Raw genomic sequence first — 27,420 nt, 5'->3', positions numbered from 1 at the left:
ACTCTTTCTGATTGATCCCCCTCATAGTGCGTTAGACAGTCACTTTCAACTGATTATAGTCGACATAAATAAACTGTATTTGCTATCTTTGACTTAGTCAAATGCTACACTATAATGGAAAGAGCACTAGACTGGGAATTAGGATACCTGGATTCTAATATCAACTCTGATATATTAACAGGTCAGATGATACTGAATAGGTAAGTTCTTTATTGTGGTATGACCCCATGTCTTTGTATTCTCCACAGTAATTAGCACCATAAATTGCACAAAGTATTATTGAACTATAGTTTGTTGAATTAACAAATCAGTGTATTTATGACTTGTCCTGGGAGGGAACTGGTCTATGCAGAATCTTAAAAGGAAAATCAAGAAATAAAAATGTCAGTTTTTAATTTATCACTGTCCAAACTAAAAATTAATGCCAAATGAACACTGAGAAAAGTTGCACTATGGATACAACTATATTAGAAAAACACCAGAACCATCCCAACTGGATAAACATTCTACTCCTTTGTTTCCCTTTATGAGAGTGATTTTTACCACTAATACAATGATTTCAAACTTAGATGTCTCCTAGATACCTCAAAGTTAACACATCTAAAACTAACCTCCTGATTTTTCAATAACCAAAAACTAAAATGAAATAATAAAATTTCTACATACAGTCTTTCTCATCTCTGTTAACTACAACTCCATCCTTTTATTTGTTCAAGACAAACGATAGGGAGTCATTTCTTTCTCTCTTGCTTCTATCTTCAAAATATATCCTGGATGTGCCCATTCTTATCATCTTCATTGCTACCCCCCTTCTAATCCACTATCATCTGTCACTTGCATTATCATACTTGCATCCTTAATGTGGTGTCCCTGATTCTGCCCTTACCCCATTTCGTCTATTCTCAACATAGCAGTAAGTGATGCTATTAAGTTATAAATCAGACCCTACCTAAGGGTCCACTGCTTTAAGCCATCGATATCTTTCCATTTCTCCTTAGTACCTCCAAAACCCAAAATGATTTTGCCTCCAATCATTGCTGAACTCCTCACTTCCCACTCTCTTCCTCTCTTACCTCACTCTAACCACAGTAACCTTTTTGGTGTTCCCCAAACAGGCCAGCTTCACCTAGTGCTTTAGAGTCTTTTCACGTGCTATTCCTTCTGTTTACATCATTCTTCCCAGAGATATCTCCATGCATCATACCTTCACCTGCTTGAAAACTTTTGTCCAAATGTCACTTTCTCAGTAAGACCTATACTAACCACCTATTAACAATCGCAGCCCCACTGTAACATTGGCATCCCCCATTACTTTTACTCAACTTTATTTTTCTCTAGATCATTTATGTTTGCTTCTAATAACATTATGTTGTCTCCTTCCTTCATTGATGTGTAAGAGCTATAATGGTAAAGATTTTTGTCTGTTTTATTCACTGTTCATATAATAGTGACTGGCATACAGGAAATATTCAGTAAATATTTTTGACTGAGTATGTTTCATATAACCCTAAAGTTCCATTCAAGTGCTTAAAAGAACCTGAAAATCCTGTTTTTGCTTTGTAAAAATAAATTTTTAGTGATGTAATAATTGACTAACACTAAAACATATGCAAATAGTGTTACCAAATGCTGACACATTGGAGACAACCAATATATTAAAATATGATGCCAGATAAAAACTTGTTTATGGATCTGAGAACAAAATTTCTCTAATATCTATTTAATTGAACAATATTCTGAAATTATGAGTAAACATAAGAAATCACTACTATTTAGAACTACTTCTTTATATAATTTAGGATTTACTCTGTATTTTAAAACCATAAAAAAGTAAACTACAAAAATGAACTGGAAGAGGAGTTACATATGAGGCTACAACTGTGATCTATAATACCCAATTTAAAATCCACTTCATAAAAAACACACTGTTTTCATGTGATTTACACTGTAAATGTAAATGTATTCTGTAATGTAATGAAATTAAACATAATAAAATAAAATTGCTTTTACCTGTTTTATACATTACAGTTTGAAGCAAGTTCTACCTCCCCGTCCTCCCAAAAAAGAACTAATTATTTTTTAAATAGTTCTAAATCTACCAGTCCAATATATTCCAGAATTTTATACAAGTCAGGATTCCCCTTTATATCTTTCCAACAGACACATAAGATTCCTATAAGATTGTATTTCAGTCAAAATATAATCATCTGTGTGTATTTGCAAAAAGTTTATCAGTCATAGGCTCTGATTATCTGGAAAGAATGCCAAGTACAACTGGAGGATCACTGCGTAGCTTAAGTGAAGTGTGATTTTGTAAGATTTTATATACAATGGGATAGTACTGTTTAGATCGCATTTAACTTTGGATTAATTTCTCATAAGATGAAAGAATTTAAATCTCTTACACCAAAATAATTGAAAGTTGATGTCTATGAAAACTAAGAAAATAATAACTTGTTAATGAAGTATTGGCAGAACAGTTATAACTCAATGTTAATAATATTTATTCATTTTAACAATATTTTCAACTTTCAAGCTATGTGATTCACTGCTTTCGTGTTCAAATGTAGACATTTCATACCTGCACGTTCAAAGATAAGTTGTAAAATTGGTTGTTTAAAATATTAAATTCATCTGCCCTGACAAAATTCCCTACTAATTTAGTCATTTAAAGACTTAGAATTTAAAAATTTAACTTACGCCTAAAACTAAAACATCCTGCATGTTTCTCAGTGAGTAGAAAACAACTAGCCATTTTATCCAAAATTATTTGTGTTCAATTAATTTATTACAAAATTACCTTGTTATTCAGAAATGAGACAATACTAAGCCATTAAGTCCTACAATAGAGGTCTGAGTTCACAAATGTAACTAAGAACACCTAAATTAATGAGTAATGGCCAATATCCACTTTGTTCAGTTGTTTTAAAAATAATTCAGCTGTATTTGTGATCGATGTAGGTCTGTTACTCATGATGCCATTGGCATGAATAATGATAGGCGCACACAAATACTTATTGCTAATTAACTTTCACTAACTTTTATTATGTCATGTGCAGAAAAAAGTTAACATGGGAAGCCTAATACTGCTATCCTTAGAAAGGCCTGCTTGCAAGGTTGGCCATTAGCTGGTGTCTGAGAACTTGGGTATTGGGAGTATTCCCACCAATAACAGTGGCTCACTGTGCCCAAACTGTTTGAGCAAACCATATGGTTTATGCTGAACACCTGCTTTCCTTCTGGAAGTTTGAAATATTGTTTTCTGAACAAAAGTGGCTGCCCATATGACCAATTCCCAGTAAAAACTCTGAGGACTGAGTCTCTAATGAGTTTTCCTGGCAAACAACATCGCACACGTGCAGTCACAATTTGATGCTAGCAGAATTAGGGATATCCTGAGTGACTCTACTGGAAGAGAACTCTGGAAGCCTGCGCCTGGTTTCCTCTGGACTTCATCCCATGTGCCTCTTCCCTTTGCTGGTTTTGCTTGTATCCTTCTGCTGGAATAAATCTTAACCATGAGTATGACTACATGCTGAGTCCTATGAGTCTTCCTAGCAAACTACCAAATCCAAGGCTGGTCTTGGGGACACCTGACACAGTCCAGTGTAGGTCCAAAGGAGAGGAACTGTGCCTTATATCTCTTGATATTTCTCACCATATATAACATACTCTTATAAATAACAGATATTCATATTTGATGATTTTATATATTATCCTCCTGATACATCCAAACCAGTCAAAAGATAGGTGACATCTCCACTATAGTGTTAGTTTACATTGGTGAACTGGTTAAATGGCAAAAATATATTTGATAATGGCACAATTCAAACAACAAATGAAAAGTTCTTGGCAGGTTCAAGTAACCCAGTTGGACAGAAGACTGATTACTTTGATCATTTATAGTCTCCAATTTGTTTCAGTGATGTTTTGATAGTTCTCTGCCTGTAAACCTCCTAACGACTATCCTAAGCATTCTTAATTTGATTTTCTTTTTTGTCTATTCACCTATCTTTGGAATTTAGCAAAATGTAACATACTTCAGTTGTGTACAATTGATAGAAGAGGACAGGCATTTTATTAATCTTCTATGTTATTTAACTACAGCTTTATAATATTTCTAAGAAACAATGCTTCCTTATTTTTTATATAATTCCTTTAGAACTAAACCCCACCTACTGGCCAAAAGATCATAAAGACTGCGACAGAAGACAATGATACAAAAGAAACATTAAAACAGTGTAAAAGAAGGCACAAAGGATGAAAGAAGTGAGTAGGAGAATCTAGCTAGGTTAATGAAAATTCCAGACCATCCCTGATGACACATTACTTTTTTGGTCTTGATCTGTCATAGCAGAAGAAAAATAAAAGAAATAAAAGATTCTTATTATTTTTAGAGCAAACTTCATTATTCAACATAGAGACTTGATACCAAATGTCAACTATGCAATTCAAAAAGGCAAAGAAATATAATGACAGATTTTTACAAAGCACAGCAGTTCCAGGACTCTTCTTCTTATGGAGGCTCTATTTCTAGAAGAGAAATGTATAGTACTAGAATGCATACTTTACCAATACATATGACAAAAAAATATTTTTAAAATATTACTAACATAGAAAGTGTAAATCATTAAGTTAGCAAAGAGTCAAACACATGGAAAATGTCACAGAGTGGAAAGCAACTTCCAGAGATCATCGACCAATTTCCTAAAACACAAGTTGATAACTCTCAACTTTTTTGAGAAAAAGTAATGATTCCTATCATCACACCTGGTGAAGGGATTTCTGTTTTGGCTTTTGGCAGGTGGGAAAGTGGGAGGGAGTAAGAGAGACACTGGCCATTCTAGAATTTTCCTTCAGTTCTATTCTCAAAGTACTCAGTGTTCATTGTGTTAATGTCTGCCAATATACTTTGGTTATGTATTTTAGTGTCTCTATTCACTGAAAATGATATCCCTGGCAAAAGAAGAATAATATAAATTTGAATTTTCTATTTAAATCAATTGTTCGATAGCTTTTCTTTTGATATATTTTACTAATGAAGTTTATAATCCTGTCAAAGTTTATAAAAGATCAGGCTTCTCAATTCTGTATCTAATCTGTAGGTCAGGTCACCTTTACTCATCAAAAAAAAGTTAAGGTGATGGCTGCTATTTTTCTCTTCCAAAAAAAAACTATATATATTTTATAAAGAAAAAATTTTCAAGTTGACTCCAGTTTAATATGAATTGCTTAATTGACATCCAAAAACTAAGATTTTCTTGTTTCAGGTTGTTTCACTGTATTCAAATGGCAGGGTTACTGTGACTTTATAAAAATTCACTGTAGAATTAGAATCATGTAATTGTATATAAAAGCTAAATTTTAGTACTGGAGTATATAACGGTGAAATATTCTAAATGCTATCTCCTACTTAAGACGAATTTTAATTATGTTTAAAACATAAGATGAAATGTGAAACTTAGACTAAATCAGTGTATAGTAAAAGCCAACAGTATATATGTAGATAATGAAAATACCATGGAAGCTGGCTAAAATTTATCACGAAAAGAGAACTAGTAAGAATATAGCAACCTGGCTGAAATTGATATTCATTAGGGTACTCTTCACATCAATAGGGAGCATTTGGACTTCTGTGGTCTTTATCAGTGTCCCAGCTGGTAATGGTTGAAGGTTAATGCCTTACCCCATTCTGTTCAATTTTCTATCCTAATTAGCCCTCCAAATCTATAGCTGTGAGCACCAAGTGTCTGTGCTCAAAAGAAACTAATTAATGCTAGCAAATTAGATCAAGTCCAAAGATCCAACAGCCAAACTCTTAGTTAAATGCTCCTTGTTAATAGGAAGTGTAGCTGTCAATAACTGCTGTTGGTGAGTATAATGAGGCATCTTTCTTTCATTGAAAGTGATTTCATTTCTCTTTGTCCCTAGAAAAGCTGTTCCATTCCCTTCACAAACCTAAGTTGCTGGCAGTCTGACCCAATTCTTATGATCAACTGGGATGAAATGACATGGAAAAAAATATAGAGGAAAATGCATAAAAGCTTTCCTACATAATCATGTTTCAGGCATTTAGCAAAAAGTCAGATCACTTATTAAAATTCCTATGTCTTTATCTAAGAACTATACAATTAGCATGCATAATGCTTTTATATAAAATTCTATACTTATTTAATAAAGCAAAGTCTATAAATAGCAAATAAACTACAATGGAAATTACATTTACTGTTCAGTTTAAATGTAGCTGTTGTTCTGCTGCTTGAGCAATACCAGTGCATGTTTTTTCCTAATCCACATGGTTAATCTTTTTTAAAATAATCAATTTTAGATTCTAAAACACTGTTTTTGGACCATATGGCCAAAAAAGTCAATATATGGTTATATATAAAAATTCAAATCTTCAAAAATCAATCGTTAATAACATGTTCTAATAATTACAAATGCATTGAGATAACACAAGTGGATCTCAAAATTTGAGATGCTTTTAAATTTTTAAGTGTATTAATTAAATAGAACTTAACCATGTCAACATCTTAAACAACTTAACTTTTGATAAAGAAACAGCAATTAAACATTTTCTTTCTGTACCATTACAAAGTAGTATTTGTGGAACATAAACAAATATTTTAAAGTTATACTCTATTTCTCTCATTTCCAAAACCAAAGTTTCACCGTCAGAGCGTAAGCAAAGACAGCGCTGAAACCCAAAGCCATATAATCATTTGCATCTTCATCTGAATCATGTGAATAAAAACTCAATCTGTAATTGAGTTACCTAGTTTTCTTTCATTCTAGATATCAGAATAATGTGTTACAAAACGGCATAAATAGAATTCATATTTAAAACTTCAGGCCAATATATCAGTAGTAAGTTAACTTTTCCTAGTACCCTATAACTTTATTATCCATTTTTAGGTTTTATCCTCTCCCATCTAAATCAGGACATATCCATATTTTAAAGTTCTATGAGGCAGGTGGAAGATTATCTCTGGAGACTATCAGCATGACACTTGCCAATGCCAGATGTGCACTGAACCCTGTCTGCAGGTGCCAATGGGTTAATTTCTACTGACACCTGGGGAGTGTGTGTGGAAGGATAGTGCTTTGGTTAAACAACTAATTCATAGTGAAAGCAAGAGTAATACCATAGAATGATACTAATAATTATTAATAAATTTATTTACAGTTAGATTTAAAACTGGAATATGTCATAAGTCATTTAAGAAACAGAAATGACCATCACACAATGTCACTTCTAAGGAACTATTCTTCTTTTTCACTGCCTCCATCTATCGGTCACCAAGGTCATACTCTAAGGAGACAGGTATCAGAGCGACAGAAATGTTCCTAGCATCCAAACGTACTGACACAATCTCAGAACTATAGCTGACACAGCTTGACTCCCTGTAGAAAAATCTGCAGTGGAGCTGCAGCCCATCACTCTAAGAATTACTGTGGTCCCTCAATGAAGACGACTACAGGGGAAAGTGAAGAAGGGAGCCAGAAAATAGTCTTCGCCAGCAAAATTTTACTACTACTTCTTTTAGATGGCCATTCCAAGAGGTAGATTTTTTTTAAAAAGACCTTTCCACAGTAATACTGCCATCTGCTTTTACCTATCATTTAGAGTATCATTTTTCACCTTTCACTGCTTTACATTTTTCACTCTAACATTACATATTAATCAACAATACATCTCTAGATTTATAGAACAGAGGAATATTCTAAAAAAATATATATATTAAAGCATTTTCCAAAGAAAACATGCAAATGTGCGTGCTTAGTGCAGGCATCTACATAAGTATCTTCCACTTAGAAACATAAAACATTAAAAAAAAAAAAAATACTCATTGTAAGTACTACTGGAATTCTATTAACAATTCAGTAAGACAATGACATCAAAATAAAAGAATCATCTTAGAAAATATGTATTTATTCCAATGAAAAACGAGTACAGGTTAGAGTTGATGTTTCTTCTTTCTCTATCAAAATCACCAGATTAACTTGTTTCTCCAAAATACTCATATCAAGATTTTCTCTATATGTACTACATTTCTGGGGAAAGAAATGTTTTTACTAATAATTTGAGAGAATATTGTTAAATTGTAAATGAACTGAATACTGCCTGGAAGTTCTGAAAACTGAAATACTGGTATCTCAGTGAAAGGGTGAGAAGCCATTCATACATATTAATCCATCGACTACTTGACTCTAAGGCTAAGGATTAAATTCAGATCATATTATAAAAAATGTATTTGATCTTTATATGAATATTTGAATCTTACCTTGAACTTGTTCAGAACATCTCTCTCGGGCCTTTTCTCTCATTATTTTAGGAATCAAAACATCTTTTTCGACATGTCTGAGATGCTGCTCTGAAAATAAAAAAAATCTTTCGTTAATATAGTCTCAAGTAAATGACCAGGTTAGGGGGAAAATGAGCACTCTGGTTTACTTAAATAAAAGCCTATGTAAATATATTAAAAACTGACTCTTTCGTAAGCTCATAAAATTGTGATATTTTAGTCACTGAAAACCATTCTAAATTATTTCATATACAACAGAAAAAATGGGAGGGACATAGACAACATCGAAAAATTTCTGCAAACTATATTGCAGCATTTTTATTTGATAATATACTCCATCCATGTAATATTGTCAAAATTGAGTCATACATTTAAAGAAAAATTATAACTTTTCTTAGTAATATAATCCACAAGAGTCTTATTAACACTAAGATCCAAGGATAGATGATTTTTATTGATAACGAGATGCAATATTAAGAGACACACGAATAGTTTATTTAGTATTAAGAGTAGCCTAAGAAAGAAAGAACAAGCAGAAGAAAAAGTGGAACTATGTGTACATATAAAAACAAAGCATGTGAGATTTCTGTGCATTTTAAATACAACTACCACAATTAGACTAAAATGGTAGACTGAGCACCTGCTCCAGAGTCCCACCTGCTCCTTAAATTCCTAGACAGCCCTGAAAAACAAAGGCGTAAGTGTCCTTAGAGAACCAAAATGATCAGGAATCTCTGAAAGACAAAAGGCAGATGAGACCAGATCACAGGAAGCAATCTTAGCTCCATAGTTTTTCTACAGGAAAAAACATATCAAAAGTGGGTGTTACTCCACGCTCTGAAGCAGCAAAAATGGGGAGCAAGAGACTTTCCTGGAGGAAACTAAAGCATTATTGGTTGAAATACCTGAGTAGGAGCCAAGTGGGTCACCTCTTCTGCTGCCTTCAAACCATGGGTAAAAGAAGCAAAAAACAGGTAATTATCCCCAAAAGATGATCGAGAAGTTTCCCAGTATCTAGTAATACCTAGGAGGACCAGGAACCCTTACACTTTTCCCGATATTACATGGTTCCCAACAACTTATGGATGCAGGCAGCTATGAACTGATATAGTATCTGCAGAGGATAAAAGAGCATCTCTAAACGCAAATGAAAGCAACAACGAAATAGCCAAGAATCACCTTAATTGGATGGACAACACAGTAAAAGGTAGAAACCAACTGTAATTAATAAAGAAGTAACTAACTCGTAAGAGCTAAGAATAAGGAAAATTAAATTTTAGAATATGTATAAAAAAGATACTGAAGCCAATAAAAAGACATGAGTACTTGGAAAGAAATGGATCATGCACTTAGATGAAATGGCTGAAGCTCAAATATTCTAAAAGCTTCAAAAGGGAAAATACGTTACCCACACAAAAGAATGAGAATCAGATTTATATGTTTCCCAGGCAATACGATGAAAGAAGACAACGGAGAAGAAATAACTTCAAAGTTCTGGGAGAGAATTATTTTACTTACAAGAATTTTAGAGCCAATTAAGAGTGAAGTTAAAGATATTTTCAGATATGTAGGGACTGAAAAGTTTACCTCTTTCAAACTCTACAGAAAAAAAGAACTGATCTGCATTGTTATGCGACTGCCACTAATCAAACCTAATGATGTAAAATCATAAACATTTTATAGGGATCCTACAGGTCAAGAACTCAGAAAGGTAACGCAGACTCTCCTCTGCTTCACAATGTCTTAGGCCTCATCTGGGTAGATGCAAATGACGGGTGTTGACTTCAGAGCTGGGGCTGGAGGATTTACTTCCAGGATGACTTTCTTCACTTAGGTATCTGATATCTGGGCTAGAATGGCTGAAGGACAGGCTCAGTGAGGACTATAAACCAGAGTATCGCCACTCCATCTGGTTTGGGTTCACAGTACAGCAGGCAGGTCATGAGAAGGAGCCACTGAGAAGGAATGTCTAGAGAGCAAGCATTCTAAGATAACGGAGTGAAAGCGGTATGGCCTTTTCTGACCCTGTCACGGAAGCATGCAGCATCATTCCTTCTACATTATACTGATCTCAAGTCACTAAGGAGAGCCTTACTCAGGTAGGGAACTAAGACTATTCTTTGTGGCAAGGCCACAGTACAGAAGAACATGAGAAATGGAAGATAATGTTGTGACATTCTAAAATAAAATCTGCCACAAAAATAGAGAAGACACTCTGATAAAATAAAAATAAACCTATGATATACAAATGTGAAATATATAAAGCATATAAGAAAAACAGATACTTAAATTTACATGTTGGAACTGTAAATTAATTGAATATCAACTTACTTTACCTAACATTTATAGAATACTCCACTCAATAACAGCTGAATATTTACCAAAATAAACCAAAGGCTGAGCTAAGAAATAAATCTCAATAAATGTAAAAGAATTTACCATAGGACACAACAAACACACTCCTGAGGATTTATCCTAGAGGAATGAAAACTTATGTTCACAAATCTGTGTACAAATATTCACTGCAGCTTTATTTGTAATAGCCAAAACATGGAAATAATCCAAATGTCCTTCGACCACTGGATAAATGGTTCATCCAGATAATGGAATATTACTCAGCAATAAAACAGAAAACTTTGATATACAACAGCAGCAGCCACTTGCACAGATCTCAAGGGCATTATGCCGAATGAAGAAAAAGATATCTCAAAGGGTTACTTACTGTATGATTCTATTTGCATAACATTCCATTTGCATGACAAAATTAGAGTGATAGAAAACAAATCACTGGTTGCCTGTAGTTAGAGGTGAGGAAGCAGTGTGACTTATTAGGGGGTCACCTGAGGGGTTTTCTTCGTGGTGACGTAACAGTTCCGCGTGCTGATTACGATCACGGTTACTGTAATCTTCACATATGATAAAATGTCATATAAGTACACACACACACGCACATAAAGTACATGTAAAAAAATGGTAAAACTCAACTAAGATATGTAATTGAGTGAACAGTATTATATTAATGTCGATTCCTGGTTTCCTCAGTTCCAATGAATTATAGCAGTGTGTCCCAACCTTTTTTTCCTTTTTGCCCCTAAAGAAGCCTTTTTAGACATTATTTCCTAATGCCCGCACTAATGAAATGTTAATATCACAGATATACTATCTGTTTATGTACTGTATGTATAACAGTGCTTTATACATTCAAATACTATGATTACTTTCTCCCCCAATACCAATTTTTGCCCCTTTAAGGGCAACATCACACTCATTAAAGACATGTACAATGGTTATGTACATGATATGCATTAAAGAAAGCTGAGGAAAAGGTACGTGGAAATTGCACTAATTTGCAGCTTGATGCATTAAACTATTTCAAAATAAAATTAAAATAAAAAAGTTTAAAAATGTGTAAGGAAGAGCAAAGGACCTAGAATACCCAAAACAACATTTAAATAGTAGAACAAATTTGGATGACTTGCACTACCTGATTTCAAGTCTTACTACAAAGCTACAGAAATCACAGAAGTGGAGTATCAGCATATTTAGGATAAGCAAATTGATAATTAACAAAATAAAGTGCAGAAATACTTCTGCGTATATACAGCTAATTTATTTTGACAAATGCACCAGGGCTAGTCAATGAAAAGAATAAAAGTATTTTCAATAAAGACCTGGATAAATATGAAAAAAAAAAAAATCAGCCTGAACCCTTTGACCCCCCAACTTCATAGATCTCACAAAAATGAATTTTCCACAAGTCATAAACCTAAATGTAAAAAATCAAACTATTAAGCAAACAAAAATAACACCTTCAATTTCTTAGAGTAGCCAGGTTTCTAAAAGAGGACACAAAGGCACTAAACAACAACAAAAAATGATAAATTCACATGATCAAATATAAAATCTGCTGTTCATCAAGACACCATTAAGAAAATTAAAAGGAAAGCCAATGAGAAGTGTTCACTATGAATAGACAAATGATAGATAGATAATAGATAGATAGATAGATAGACAGACAGACAGACAGACATAGAGATATAGACATACATCTGAAGACAAGGGACTTGAATATATAATAAAGAACTCCTACATATCAATAACAAAAATACAACCAACGCAATAATAGGGGCAGAAGTCTTGAATGGATGCTTCAAAAAGATATGCAAATTGTAAATACATACATGAAAAGGTGCTCAAAATCATTAGTCATTAAGAAAATGCAAATGAACCCATGATATCATTTACACTCACCAGAATGACTAAAATTAAAAACACTGAGAACACCAAAAGTTAGGGAGAATGTGGAGAAATTGGAACTTTCATATATTGCTGGTGGGAGTGTGAAATGATAAACTTTGGAAAACTTCTTGTTAAGTTATAAAGTTAAATACACACCCAACCTATTTTCCACTCCTAGATATTCACTTACCCAAGACAAATGAAAATTTATGTCCAGAAAACAATTTGTACAACTCTGTTTAAAAACTAGAAACAACCAAAATGCCGAACTGAATACTACTTAGCAATAAAAAAGAATAAAGTACTGATACCTTTGATATGGTTGAATCTTAAAAATTTTGTTGAGAAAAAGAAGCCAGACACAATAGTACATACTTAACGATTCAAGAATATGCAGAATTAATCTATTGTGATAAAAATTAGAAGGGTATTCTGAGAGTTGTCTTGAGTGGGGTACACATATTTATTAAAACTCAAGATCTGTAAATTTCACTTTATGTTTTACCTCAATTTATCATGTTAGCTCTAAAACGTGATATAAATCTGCACTCACAGTGGGTGATTTTAACACATAACTACCAGAAATTAGATAATCAAATAGACAAAAAGCTTTATAATTTTCTCCTTAAAAATATTGTCCATCTTTTATTAGACATAATCGTATTCGTAAAGGTATCTTCCCATAAATAGCAATGTAATTGTGGCTGGTATACAGGTTCAACTGAATTTTTTATATTATCCTTATAACCAACACAATCTTACATCACTCTTTAATTCCAATATTATGCCAATAGATGCTTTCATTTTCTACGTAGACAATTATAGGAACAGCATTGTATCTTTTTTTTTTCTTACTATGTCTTTTAGAGAAACTTAGTAACTAGCAGCACTTCTGTGTGGGGACGCAAATTTTGTTTAGAATTTTTGTAGTTACCTTCATGTTTAGATATGCCTATGGCTTTCCTCTCTTTGTATTATTTTGGTATCAAAGTTAACACTATTTAAATAAGAAATTAGAGGACTTGCTCTTCCTTTGTGTTCTCCAGAATACTTTGTATGAAATATAGGTTTTTGTTAGTTCCTGAAAGTTTGGTAGAAATCACCTGTGATGGTCAATTTGATGGCTATAGTCCACATTTACTCAAACACTATTCCAGGTGTTGCAGTGAAGGTATTTTGCAGATGTGATTAAAGCTTATAATCAGCTGACTTTAAATAAAGGAAATAATCCCAGATAATCAGACTCTGGTTGGGCCTGATTCAATTGGTTGAAAAGCCTTAAGAGAGAACTGATACTTTCCTAGAGAATTCCACCTCTAGACTGCAGCTTCGGCTCAAGACCAAGAGTTCCAAGGCTGCCCTTCCTAATAGCCTGTCCTGCCCACACTTTCAGACTGCCTAACTAGTTCCCACAGTCACAGAAGCCAATTATCTTGCCATGTACGTGTGTGTGTATATGTATGTGTGTGTGTGTGTGTATCCATCCTATTGGTTGTTTCTCTGGTGGAACACTGACACACCACCTCTCAGGGACTGGGTTTTGGAAAGTGTACATGTGTGTATATGTCTGTATGAGAGAGGCAGACGCAAACCGATTCCATTTTGAGTTTTTTATTTATTCCTGAATCTGCTGCAGTTTTACTAAGTTTATATTTCTCAAGGAAACTATTTCATCTAAAACTTTCAAAATAATGATATGAAGATGTTCACATGACTTTTTTCTCTTAACCACACCTATAGTTGTATCTCAATTTTCCTTGCCTATGCCAGGGGTCGACAAACTTCTGTTAAGGAATAGAGTACACATGTTTTAAGCTTTACAGGCTATACCTACACACACACACACACACACTCCTTTTTCCAAAAAAAAAAAACCAAAAACCAAAAAACAAAAAACCTTTTAAAAATGTAACTGTTTGTAGCTTGCTTGCCAGATTTTTCTCAGGCCATAGTTTGCTAAACTCTAGCTTATACTATTTATTTATGCCTTTTTTTCCTTAGCTTTGCCAAAGCTGCTGTAAAATGAGAAAAAGAACACTGAGCTTACAGAAGGAACAGGAAGTAAGGACAGAGAGAAAAGGACACATAGTTAGGGAGGCTCTACAAGATTGGTGAGGCCTGAAGGGATTAAGAGAAAGGAGTGGTTCAAGGAGGGCCTCCAGGTTTCTGGCTCCAAGTGAAAAGATGTGACCACTCGTTGGGATGGGGAATACAGAAGAAACACCAGGTGGGAGAGGAATTCAGTTGTGGACATGCCTGTGAGACATCTTGTTAAGTGGAAAGCTGATGTCTACTTGAGAAAATAAAACCCCACATACCTCTTTTCTCCTTGTCTATAGCATAAATCATCATTGGGCACCCATAATTAACAGCATAATTACTGAATAGAAGAAATACTGTGATATATTATTTTTTTTAAGTCAACTTCAAAATATTACCTCTTTATCTATATAGTTTTAATCTATACAATGTGTACTCATGAATTCACTCTTTGCTCTATAAATCTTGCAGTGGTCTTAGATAACTAAAGAACTTATTTTGGGGATCTGTTTCCTAAATACAGACATAGCTTTGTAGTACTGAACCATTTTTACATAAGTAAATTATAACAGCTATTTACCTACATTATGACTTGTCGGTTATAATATTCCTATATATTTTTCAGTGATGTGCAAGAACTCCTGATTTTTCTTCTAAAACTCCTAGAGCAAAGAAACAATTCTAGAATCAAATCACATTAATATTTAGATTTTCCAAACTCTTTAGTGTTAAATCAGAAATAACAGACCTAAAAATATATAAATTCTGATAAAGATTTTCCAATTTGGTAGCATACCAACCACCAAATATCAATTATTAGTTAATTATGATTTTATACATATTTCAGAGTTATCTTCAATACTACAAATATTATAGATATGGCACTTTTCATAAAATTACAGAGTGATTCTCTCAAGGTCAATGTGATGCATATATGTTATACATTTGCACAAGAGCCTGCCAAAAAAAAATCAAATTTTGAGTTTGCTACTATATACTCACATGAATTTATACTGAGATAAAGAATTAGGATAATGCCACCAGGAAAAATTTTCAAAGCTCTAACTTCTCAACCTTCTATCATCACCTGAAAGTCAATTTTCACCTTTTTTGCTAGCTGAATTTGTTAGCTCAGATTTTGCTTTGGGGCTCACGTGTTCATGCAATATGGCAGCACCAGATTATAAGACTACTGACAATAGTACTTGCTGTGAATCCACAAAGATAACAGTGAAGCAAATCAAAATATTACTGAGTCTTTCACTGGAAAGAAGTGATACCTGCCTTTTCAATAATGAAAATGTTTTAATTTAACTACTTTGATTCTTATTTAGAAAATGCCATTTTTTAAAATTTTAACTTCCTAGTTTCATCTATTTGCTCCTGAGGACATTTCCATGCTACTGTTTACTTTGGAGGAACAAGAAAGACATTTGTAGTAAATCTGCAACAGCGTTCTCATTAGCAACAGTTTCTACATAGGTCCCTCTTCTTTACCAGCTGCCAAGAGTCTCAAAATGAAGGGCCTCCAAGTACACTACAAGACCAGAGTTCTCAATCACTACCTTCACACTAAGTGCTTCACACCAGGAAGCTAGGTAGACTCCAGTTCTTGACAGCACAGATATGAATGCTCCTGAGCAGATTTTCATATACTTGCCAGCCTGTTCATACCTTCTTGCTATAATGATAAAGTAAAGAAGGTGGTTGGGGTGGGCAGAGGTACTTCAACTTGGAAAATTAAGAATGTGATCAGTGTTCCTTTCACCTCTTTCCTTCAAATTCTACTTGAACCGACACAACAAAAACCAAAACGCAAATCAATAGTAGGCGAGATTACCCACCCTCCAAATATTCCAGTCTGCCTCTGTTTACGAAACCTTACGATGAAGATAATAAATGCCCTATAGTCTTCATAACAGCCCTCTCAGATAAGTATTTGATTCTACTTTGCAGATGAAGAAGTGAATGTTCACAGTGGTGAAATAACCCAAGTCTCTAATAAAATGGCAACGTCATGGACATGTAATGCAGTTCCCACATCTTCCACGACTATTACACACCTGAGGTGGTGGCCTATTTAAGGGGATTTCAGCAAGCAAGGTTATGTGAATTTTTGCAGTTATGTTGAAACATGGAAACAATACTTAGATGATAGGACTATTTGTTTCAGAAACATCATTTTGAATAAGCAAACATCACAATTTCACAGTTCTCATTTTTTAATAGGAAAGTAAAGCTAAATGGAATCTTGATTCTCTGGTTCATACCTTTTTAAAAAAAAAAGCGAGAGGAGTGATTTGTCAGTTGGCTGAAAAATATATTCAAAGAGTAAATATCAAATATTAGGTCAATCAGCAACAATTTAATTTTTTTAATAAGCTCAAACTCTTACAAAACACAGAAAGCACATCAATGAGGTAAATGTGCTTATTTCTGCTTAGCTTCTGGCTCAAATACCACCTAAATCCCACAATAGTACGCCTCATTTAAACTTTGTCCTATCAGCTTTCACTGTTAATAAACACCTAGTTCACGGTAGATGTGCCCATTTCCCAAAAGCAACTATTTCTTGGACCTCAGATTCTGCAGATCACTAGGTGTGAAAACATCCTCTTCCACCCACATACTTTAATAAAGATGAGACCAGAAAAAGACAACAAATCTAAAAGTATACCAAAGCAGGAAATCAACTTATGCAATAAGACATGCCAATTTTAGAAATGTGCTACAATCTCCATTGTGGCCATAATTTCTTAAATGAAAAGGTTTCACATTTACCTTATTTGGCAAAACTTCAAGATTATCTTTTCCTACAAGCACAGTTTCCCATTGATGTCTAATAGAAAATCAGCGGTGTCATCGGAGACAGAAGTGATATGTGAGAAAGGAATAAATGATGTTATGGCTATAACTTCTCAGCAATAAACACCTGATTATTTTTTCTCTGATGTACATCTGGAACATGGTAAACTATTCTTAAACCTATAATGTTCCCCAATGCCTTTAGCCACCTCATCTCCACTTGTTCTTCTTTTCCATCTTACAAAATTTCACTAAATTTGTACAAAGAAACATGCATCACTTTGATAATGGAGTAGGGAAATTATTTTTATATTGAGAAGTTATTCACTTATTACAAAGATTTAACCTTTGCTCAATAACTCACAATATCTTTCCTGGCATGGCCTTCAGAGCCAGCTTGAATTAACATGAAAACCAGCTCCATAACACTTTTTTGTAGGGGTAGCATTTCCCAGGGTGAGCATCTATTACCTCAACCAGACTGCTTTTGGCTAACCTTGGCTGAAATTCAAATTCACCTTCTGAACAAAAATTTGCCAAAAAGAGGACATTAAGATGAATGTACTGTAGATGCTGCAGGCAAATTTTAAAGGCGTGTTAAAACTATTCTGAACAATGGTAATAATACTAGAAAAAGTATGAGTAGTTAAAAGTATGAATAGTTCCAAGGTAAAGCTCTGCTCCTCTATCTTTTGTGGCAATTCCGCAAACTTCTATCTTTAAAAATGGAGTTTATTAAGCTGAGTTCTCAGTGCTGGTCTCCATCTCCATATCTCTCTGCCCACATTTTTGAGCATCTATTGGTAATTTCCAAGTTCCACTAACACCGAGATTTCAACTTAAAACTTCTGCAATTTAAATCTTCATTCTGCCATCGCAGTGGTTATGTTAACCATCTTACCCACCCCCCAAAAAAAAGAAAAAAGAAAAGCTTTCATTTATATAGTATACAGAAGCAGCACAATAAATATTTGCAGAAGAAAAGAAGGAAGGGGTGGTAGAAGGAATTGTTTTACAAACACCCTCACATGCAGGAGCAGGTATTATGAAGAAGCTGAGGTTCAGAAAGCTCAAAGCGATACTGCAACATGACCCAGTAAATAACTGGTAAAGTCATACTCCAGCTCAATTTTCTGTCTTTATTTTCTATCTTCTACTTCTTCTTTTCTTATCAAGGTTTACTTATTTAAAATTGAACTCAATATGTTCCATCCCAAAGTTCTCCTTGACCTCAGCACCTGAAAGTGATTTCTGCTTCCTCTAACCCCAAGATTTTGCATGCACCAATGCTATGGCTCTGATCACATCTGGACTTAGAACACATCGCATCATACTATCCATGCAATCTTCTCTTGATAGATTAGTGGTTGCTATAGACTGAATTGTGCCCCCCCCTGCACCCCCGAAATTCATGTTGAAGCCCTAAACCCCAACATGACTGTATTTAGAGATATGGTTTTGGGGAGGTTAAGGTTAAAAGAGGTCATATAGGTGGGACCCTAATCAGATAAGTGGCCTTAGAAGAAGGAGAAGCCCAGCAATGGAATCAATCAGCACCTTGATCTTGGACTTCCCAGCCTCCCAAACTGTGAAAAAGAAATTTATGTTGTTTCAGTCATCCAGTCTATGGTATGGCAGCCCAAACAGACTAAGACAGATTCTAGTAATGTAAGTTTTCAATCCTGGCTGCATCTAACAACCACCTAGAGGGCTTTATAAGATTCTGATGCCTGAGCCCCAACAGTTAAATCAGAAATGCTGGGGAAAAGTCATGCATTGGTATTTCAAATGGTCCCTGAATAATTATAATATGCAGCTAGATTCAGAACCACTGCATGAAGCTTACATTTAATGAGGTAAGAGACCATGTTTAATTCATCTCCATGATTCCTTCTAACTTCTAGCATTTGTTAATTATGAAATAAAACTGTTTAATAAATGACACATATATTTAAAGAATTGAAATATTTGAGAATTATGGATATTCATTTTATTAACAAATAGTTATTAGCCATATATATACAATAATGTGTAAGACAGGCAAGGTCTTTATTCTGCAGCATAAACATTTGAAACACTATATTTCGATTAGTCATGCTTGGTTAATGAACATATCCTTTGATCTGTAAAAACTCTCAAGTAACAGTTCTTTAGCAAAAATACAATGAGGAACAGTAAACATCATATTCTTAAAATTTTCCCCCTCAATCTCCTTACTTAAAAATATAATTGAAAATGGTGGAGGAGATGGTTACTTTGGGAATCGACATTCTTATTCGGAATCAGTTTTGTTTGGTCCGCTTATACCAAGTACAAGGTAGTATTTCTTGCATACCTGACATCTATAAACTTAGAGATTTTTGCAAATATGCTATTAACACCTCTATACAAAAATGGTGATACTAATCCAGTAAGTGAAATATAAATTCGAAGCTATTTTTTCCTGTGGTAAACTTTCTGTGATGAGTCAAAAACTTAAGACCAATAGCAAGCATCTACAGTCACAAAAGTTTAAGGCTTAAAGCTGTCTTAGCAGTTGTCTGATATATCTCACTCTCTATATCTCTTCCTCAAACCTCAAAGTATACCATTTGAAATACTCTATGGGCCTCAGGTTAATGGCAAGGCCTGAAACAAGAAGTCAGTCCTTCTACGTGTAAATTTCAATTTGGTGCTATTTTCCATAACAGTGCAGCGCCTCCCTGGGGTTGCTCTGCATCAGAACTGAGTAGGCCAAGAGAAGCATTCCCTGAAAACGCATCCTTGCTCAGTTTCTTCTCCTTCCCTCTCCTGTGTCCCTCACTCCCTCACAGAGATTTTTTCCTAAGGGCACTCCATTAATTAATCGCTTGCTTGTGAAACACGCAACGGTACCCAGACGTTGTTCTCTACTATCGTGCATAAATAAAGGAACCAGGGCTTGTCAGAGAAATGAGTAATTCTATGGATAAGCCAAGGACATCTTGTGTGGAAGAAAAAAAAGGAAATGCTCCCCCAAAATGATGGCAGCATATCACAAGGACCCAGAAGCTAGTTTGAAGGAACTCACTGGCCAAATTTGGAAAAAACATATGCAAAAAAATAATCATAAAGTTATAAATTATAAAACATTGAAAAAATAGGAATTCATGAGTCCACACCAATAATAAATCTATAAACAAAAAACAAAGTCATCTCTTGCTTACAGAAAAATGTCAACAATCATCTAATAAATATGGAGAAACTGCTATAGATAGAAACTCATTATTTTGCAACCATCATAGGAAAGACTAAATAAGACATCAATGGATGCTAAATCGAAGGGGAATTTTTGATGAGGAACAGACATTTTGATGAGGAATGGACATTTGCAGGGTCTTAAATGGTATCACCACAGATTACTTATTAATCGCAAGAGAGGAAAAACGTGGCAAAAAAAAATGAAACAAGGCCTGACTGCACGATCAAAATTAATTCCACCTATGACAGGGACACATCATGTGCCTCCAGATATGATACCCTTAGACGCACCACTACTTATGCAATATTTGGCTGATAATGCATAACTTCAACCTAATCAAAAGTTCTACATGTCACTCCCTTACCTGAAAACTTGCACTGTCTTCCCATTGTTGTTAGAATAAAATTCAAACTCCCTGAAACAGTTTACAGGGTACTTCATGATTCATAGCTCAAACCCCTCTGCTGCCACAGCAAACGCAACTCTTCTATTTCAACCCTTCTCTCTTACGCTCTTTGCTCAAGCCAGTGTTTTTCAAATTTCAGAGAACCATCAAAGCATTGTTAAATTTATCTAATGAACAAAAACAATGTATTTTCTAGTGCAAGCATACTTTGAGTTTAGAAATATATAAACTGTAGACGTTAAACAGGTTTTTAGCTTTGCACTACCAATACAATTTATGCCTAAGATCCTATAGAGATAGGAAGCAATAATAAAATCAATACTTTTCTAATCAACTATATAACCTTTTATATATTAATCACACAATGCTCAGGAAAAAAAAAAGATTCTTCAAATTTGTTCAGGTGTCTAACTTAAAAAGTAAAAATTTCCAGTAATATAAGTGCTAGTACTAAATGCTAGTACTGCTAAAACTAACCTACATTCTCACAGGAACCACTAAAAAGAAACCCTAGAACCCAAAAACTCCAAGAGCTACCATAATGACATCTTCCCAGGACACATATACCTTAAACATCTACTCGTGCAATGCCAAAAATTCCTGACCCCACTCTCCACCCCCTGAGCCCCATCACTGTCCCGTATTCCTCCCTTAAGTAGATTTCTGGAAAACACTGATGGAAGGACAAGGACAAGCACTCTGTCTCTGTCTCTGTCACACACACACACACACACACACACACACACACACACACACACGATTTAAGGAAACCTCTCATGCTGCCATTGCCCCATTGCACAAAAGTAGAGAACAAATCCACAGGGAAACTCACCACTCTGCAGAAAGAGGGAAAGATAGGGGGAAAAAAAAAAAAAAGGAGAAAGGAATCTCTTCTAGTTATTAAAGTCAGAAATCAAAATGACCAGGCCTAGATTCCTGTGAGTTCTCATCTGAGAATATGTGTCAGAAAATTTATCTGGAATCTGGAAATAGCAAAGGCCTAACTCACTGTTCTTTCAGGATGAGGGCTGGGCTTGACTTTCCGTTACTGGCCTACTTTACAACTTGTTATATGCGGTTTAACGTCTAGAATTTTGTTGAACAGAGACAGAAACAATTTCTGACCAGTGGAAAAGATGGCCCCAAAGATTACAGTTTATTGTCCTGTTGTAAATTATCCAGTTTCTACCTAAGCCAGCAATGTAAGCCAACTGTCTATGTAAGTAGCTTCTCAAATGTTTTTTGAACTGTTTTTATATTTTACTGGTTAAAGTTGAAGAAAATCTTCAACACATGCTCACTTTGTATTTGCAGGAGTAATAATTTTACCTTTTAGAAAATTCTACTTTAGCAAGCACCACTTTTAACACTGTTTCTATAGATGATCGTGGGTTAAAGTTCAAAATAAACCATCTTTTAAATTTTCAATCATTGTGCTTGACTGGACTTTTAAAATACAACTTTGTAGAAAGGGTTATAAATTGGTAAAGAAACTATAACTTAGAATAAGATTCATTGTGCTCAAGTCCTGTGATAGGAGAATGGGCTACACTGTATATTCCTTAATCATTACTACGCAATCACAGATATAGAGAATATCCTATGGGAACAAGAAGATTAGACTGATAAGAAAACAAAGCTGAAAGTCAATAAAAGGAGAGTTCAGAACAGTGGTTCTCCTCTACTCTGTGTAGAGATATGTTAAAATGTCAGACTTGGAAAAATTAAACCTGAATATCTGGGACTATAACCCAGGCACTCATTTTTTTTTTTTTTAAATTTAATCTCTCTCCACACTTTTCCTGGGTTGTTTCAGACCCTCCAGCTTTTTCTCTCTGCAATCAAAGAGTAAGAGAAAATAATGAACATAATATGGCTGATAAACTTACAAAGAGTGCTGTTGTTACCTCTATGTTAACAAAAACAGAAATAGTTTTAAATAAAACTACATATAACTATGTAATCTGCATTTTATTGCTGGATTCAGTTTGAGAAAAATGGACCCTACAGTTACTTAAAAGCTACTGCCAAATGAAGATCAAATGTATATAGAGATCTCAAAAAAATGTGATATAAACCAATAAAACAAATTTTGCTATATAAACCTCATTTGGCATAACTATCTACTCAGTAGGGGCACATGATATGTGGGCTGTAAAAAGCAAAAGAAGTATCTACTTCTTCAACTTATGCTTCAACTTATGAACCAAACAAAAATAAAGTTAAAAAAAAAGATGTCTTCAATACATCTGTATTCTGGAATTTAAACAAAGAATTTTTTCTAAAATCTTCCTACTTGCTGATTCCACTTTCTTATTTTCCATTCTGATCTTGCTTCTATCTCTGCTTTTGTGAAAGTTTCCAATGATCATGCTGTCAGATGTGACAATTACCATACACTCCGTTGAAGTAAAATGCCTAGGAGTTATCCTTAATGCCTCTTTCCTTCGCCACCCTATTCAGTGCAATCCTGTCAATTTCTACCATCTCAGTCTGTCTCCCTGCTTCCACTCAAGACCCCTCTACAATGCATGTTACCACTGCAGCCAGGGTAGTAAAGATACAAATTATGTCATAATTTAAAAATTATGTTGTCTCTTTAAGAGCCTCCAAAAGCTTTTGATAACATCAGGAAAGCATCCGAATGCTTTCTATCATATCCTTTAAGCACTTAGCGCCTGCCTACTTCTCCAACATCTTTCCTTTAGTATCTCCTCCACACGCTGGTCCTCATTCTAGTCAAATATTTTAAGAGTCTGCGACATTGACTGCCTAGCATATTCTTTCCCTTCCTCTTCACATGACTGCTTCCTCTTGTCCTTCAGATTCCAATTCCAATGACACTTCTTCATAGAGCTCTTCATTGACTACTTTATTTAAGGTAGTCCTCTCTTCGCCATCTACCACAGGACACTGCCTATCTTCTTCATCTTTATCACAATCTGTAAAAGCGTGTTTCTATGGGGAGGGAGGGTATTTCTATCAGTAGATACAAGCTCTCAGGAGCAGTGGGGCAGGGATCTTGTTTGTCCTGTATACCTGTTTCCTAGGGCCTAGAACAATATATGACATATAATGGGCACACAACGAATAGTTGTTTAATCAATGAATACTCAAATGGTGGCAGAGTCTACATCTACGGTGCTGGACTGGAAGTTATCTGAGTTCTATCCAGATTTGGCTCTACCAGCAATTAGCTGTGTGGCCTTGGGCACACCACAACAGACTAGAGTGGGTAAAGAGTCGCTGGACAGTAAGAAAGTATGAAGATGTTTTCCTAAATTTCGTCTAAATTCAAGAATATAGACATATGAAAGCCTTTAACCTGAGTCTGTTTTCTCATCTGTATGAGATCACTTTGAACGTCACTTCCAGCTCAGAAATACTAGAATTATATAGGCCTCAATCTTTCCAATCTGAACTTTCCTTACCACCCTTCACTGCCGCCCCTGCTCCCCTCAACAACCAAATTAAGGAATTAACCCTGCAACCAAACATCGCACAGCGCACTTTACTGCCTATACATTTGCTCATTCTGCCACATCTTCTCTCTCACCATTAGAAATTCTATCCTTTAATGCCCAGATACATTGTTAACCGCTTCATAAAACCTGATCCAATCACCTGGCCCAATACTGGTATGATCTTTAAGTGTTCCTGAAATACTTTTATACTTCAAATTCTTTTATCCTCGCTCACCCTGTTTCCTAATCTGTAAAATGGAGATCATAGTACCATACCACATACTATTGTGGGATAATTAAGAATCTTTAACTTGATAATAAAGTGTTCAATAAATATATTATTTGACAGCTACACATATTTTTCTTTCTCCTAGAGGTCCACCAAAGTGACTTTTTCATTTCTGAATCTGCAAAGGTTTGAAGCCATTTCTCCTCACAATGCCTTGAGTTTTTCATATCCGTAAAATGAAGGGAATGGACTACACCAATTAACATTCCCTCCGAAAATGACTTTCTCTTACATAAATAGCCTAAAGCAAAAATAATTCAGCTGAGCTTCGGTAAGGACGGGAATTCGAGGTAAACTGGTACTACAGCTGCAAATGGAAGTGGAGTGGAAGCATTTAAGTTAAAGTAACACTGATGAAGATTTGGGTGAATCCTATCCAAAGAAACTGACTCTTGCCTCAGTGATGGATCTTTTGTATCGTTTTTAAGTTGGATTACAGATATTCGAAGGATATTTATGCCTCAAGGGTGAGAAACAGGATGACCATAAAGAAATCGGTCTCGTTACGGAGGAAAATGTTTGTGTGCTACAAATGGACAAGAGCTTAGACATGAAATCAATGCCTTTCACCTAGCCCTAACCCCAAGGAGCAGGAAGATAACCTATGGCCGCAGGGAAGCTGGGACTGGCCATAAACGCTAAAGCAGCCAGCTAGGCGGGAGGAGACGTCTGCGGAAGTAGTGTAACCTCAGAGTTCGGCACCTTCCCCAGGCGGGTCCACAGCCCGCAGGCCCGCGGTTACAGACCCGAGCAGCAACCCCCGCTTCCCGCCCTCGTACCTGCCGGGTCGAGCGCCATCTCGGCGACACAGGAAAGCAGCCGCGTGGCCGCGCCCGGGCAGGGGGCGGGAAGGGGCGGAGCCTGAGCTCAGCAGCACGTGCGGCCGCCCGGAGATTCCCGCGGAGGAAGAATAGTAGGGGGAGGAATAGGAGGAGAACGGTGCCCTTGGCAAAGCTCAGCGGGTCCCTTTCCCTCTTTCCCGGTCGCTACTTCCGCCGCGCACAGCGCCTGCGCCCTCCAGGCCCCGCCTCTAATCCTGCAAAGAGTGGAGCGGACTCCAGAGTGGGAAAGACGGGGAAGGGGGCGTGGCTGCGCGCGCGCCTAGGGGCGGACCTGTGTCAGAACCGCGCAGCCTCGCTGGGGTGGAGCGCGGGACACCCGCTTGCAGATCAGGCTCTGAAGTGACGTGAGCAGAAGCTGTGGGCCTTTGGGACTGTCCCTCCCGTAGTGACTCGGTACAAGTACAAGCCCCTCCCTCCACACCTGCTTTCGGAGAATCATCCTTTTTATTTTTTTCTTCGTTAACGTTCATTCATTTATAAATGTCTATTTCATGCTTGCCAGGTCCCAGCCATGGTTTTGACTACTAGGGGGAAATAATTAAATAAAAATAAAGTACCCAATTCTCGAGGAGCACCCCGTTGGCAGAGGAGTCAGATAGAAGCAACACACTGTTAAAGGTGATAAATGCCCCATGAGCGAGATAGGCACAGCTTGTGCCAACCACGAAGGTGGTCTAGTGTGTGCAGTATCATTATTTCTCTTCCAAATCAGCAGTCTGTGGCTCCATTGGAGGTTAAAATTAAAAATTGGTAGTCACAAAATCATCATGGGGATGTAGAATACAGCATAGGGAGTATAGTCAATAATATTATAATAACCATGTACAGTGCCAGGTGGGTACTAGACTTATTGGGGGACCACTTCGTAAATTCTATAAATGTCTAACCACTATACTGTACATCTTAAACTAACATAAAATAATATTGAATTTCAACTAAAACTGAGAAAATTAAAAAATGGATGCTAGTGGTACCTTTGTTTTGTGAAATAATATCCTCAGGGAGTTCAGTCCTATTTGGGTGATATAATAAATCCCAAGTCTGTCAATTAAAGCTGTATGTTTTGTGAAGAAAATGAAGTAAGGTGATAACCATCCTTAAGAACCCCAACTGCCCTCTTCTCAATAGAAGACACTTTCTGGGGGGCAATTATGCTCATTTCTACTCACCAACCAGCCTTCAGAAATTCTTCCTTGTCGTATTCATGTTTAGCTAGCTCAGGCCTCCAAAGGGTGATGTGCAGCCAGGGACAGATGGGACAGATGTTAGAAAAACAAGGAGCAGCTGCTTCTTCCCTGCGAGGGATTTAAGGCTTTCAAAATGATCCCCTCCCTGCCTACCTGCAGTCCTTCCTCCCCTGCTGCTGCTTCCGCCTGGTCAGTTGGCAGAAAAGCTGACGCAGTTGAGCAGGGCTGGGAAAGTGGGTCTCTGCTCAGCATGTCTTCCGTTTAAGGGCCTATTTGGGCATAACAGCCCTTATTACAGCTGTAGGTTGAGGTGCCAAGGTGAAGAATTAATGTTTCACTCAGCCAGGCAGGAAATTGGGTCCTTTACCTTGTATGTCTTATAAATGTGCTTAGAAACACACCAAATTCATTCTAGTACTCTTTTTATTTTTCTAGAGGTGAAGAATTTAATTTAGAAAGTAAATCTTTTTGAGGACGTGAAGTTGGGTACAAAAACAAAGTCAGACACACATTGAAGCAATTAAACTAAATCTTCCTATATGCAAAAGACCATCTTGGTAAAGAGAGAAACTCAGGGAGCTTTGGTCAGAGACCTAGCTAGGTACTTCCACCTGAACCTGAA

At 35.8% G+C, this 27,420-nt stretch overlaps 1 protein-coding gene across 2 annotated transcripts in view; it reads right to left on the bottom strand.

Annotated features, from left to right (window-relative positions):
- The window catches only part of CMC1 (C-X9-C motif containing 1), a 61,712-nt gene extending 35,938 nt beyond the window's left edge, over positions 1–25,774 (bottom strand). The window contains exons 1-2 of one of the 2 annotated variants that reach the window (XM_006905709.3): positions 25,549–25,774; positions 8,286–8,375 (exon numbers count right to left, since the gene is read on the bottom strand). In XM_006905709.3, the coding sequence (XP_006905771.1) occupies positions 8,286–8,375; positions 25,549–25,567 (109 nt within the window). In that variant the 5' untranslated portion in view covers positions 25,568–25,774. The remainder of the gene's footprint in view (positions 1–8,285; positions 8,376–25,548) is intronic. The other variant, XM_025039109.1, reaches the window with a different exon arrangement.
- Positions 25,775–27,420: the final 1,646 nt, after the last annotated feature.

Source organism: Pteropus alecto, unplaced genomic scaffold (assembly GCF_000325575.1).
Source record: "Pteropus alecto unplaced genomic scaffold, ASM32557v1 scaffold10, whole genome shotgun sequence".
Classification (NCBI taxonomy): Eukaryota; Metazoa; Chordata; class Mammalia; order Chiroptera; family Pteropodidae; genus Pteropus; species Pteropus alecto.
Note: the sequence above shows the minus strand (reverse complement) of the source record. Positions and strands in the feature narration are given on the sequence as shown.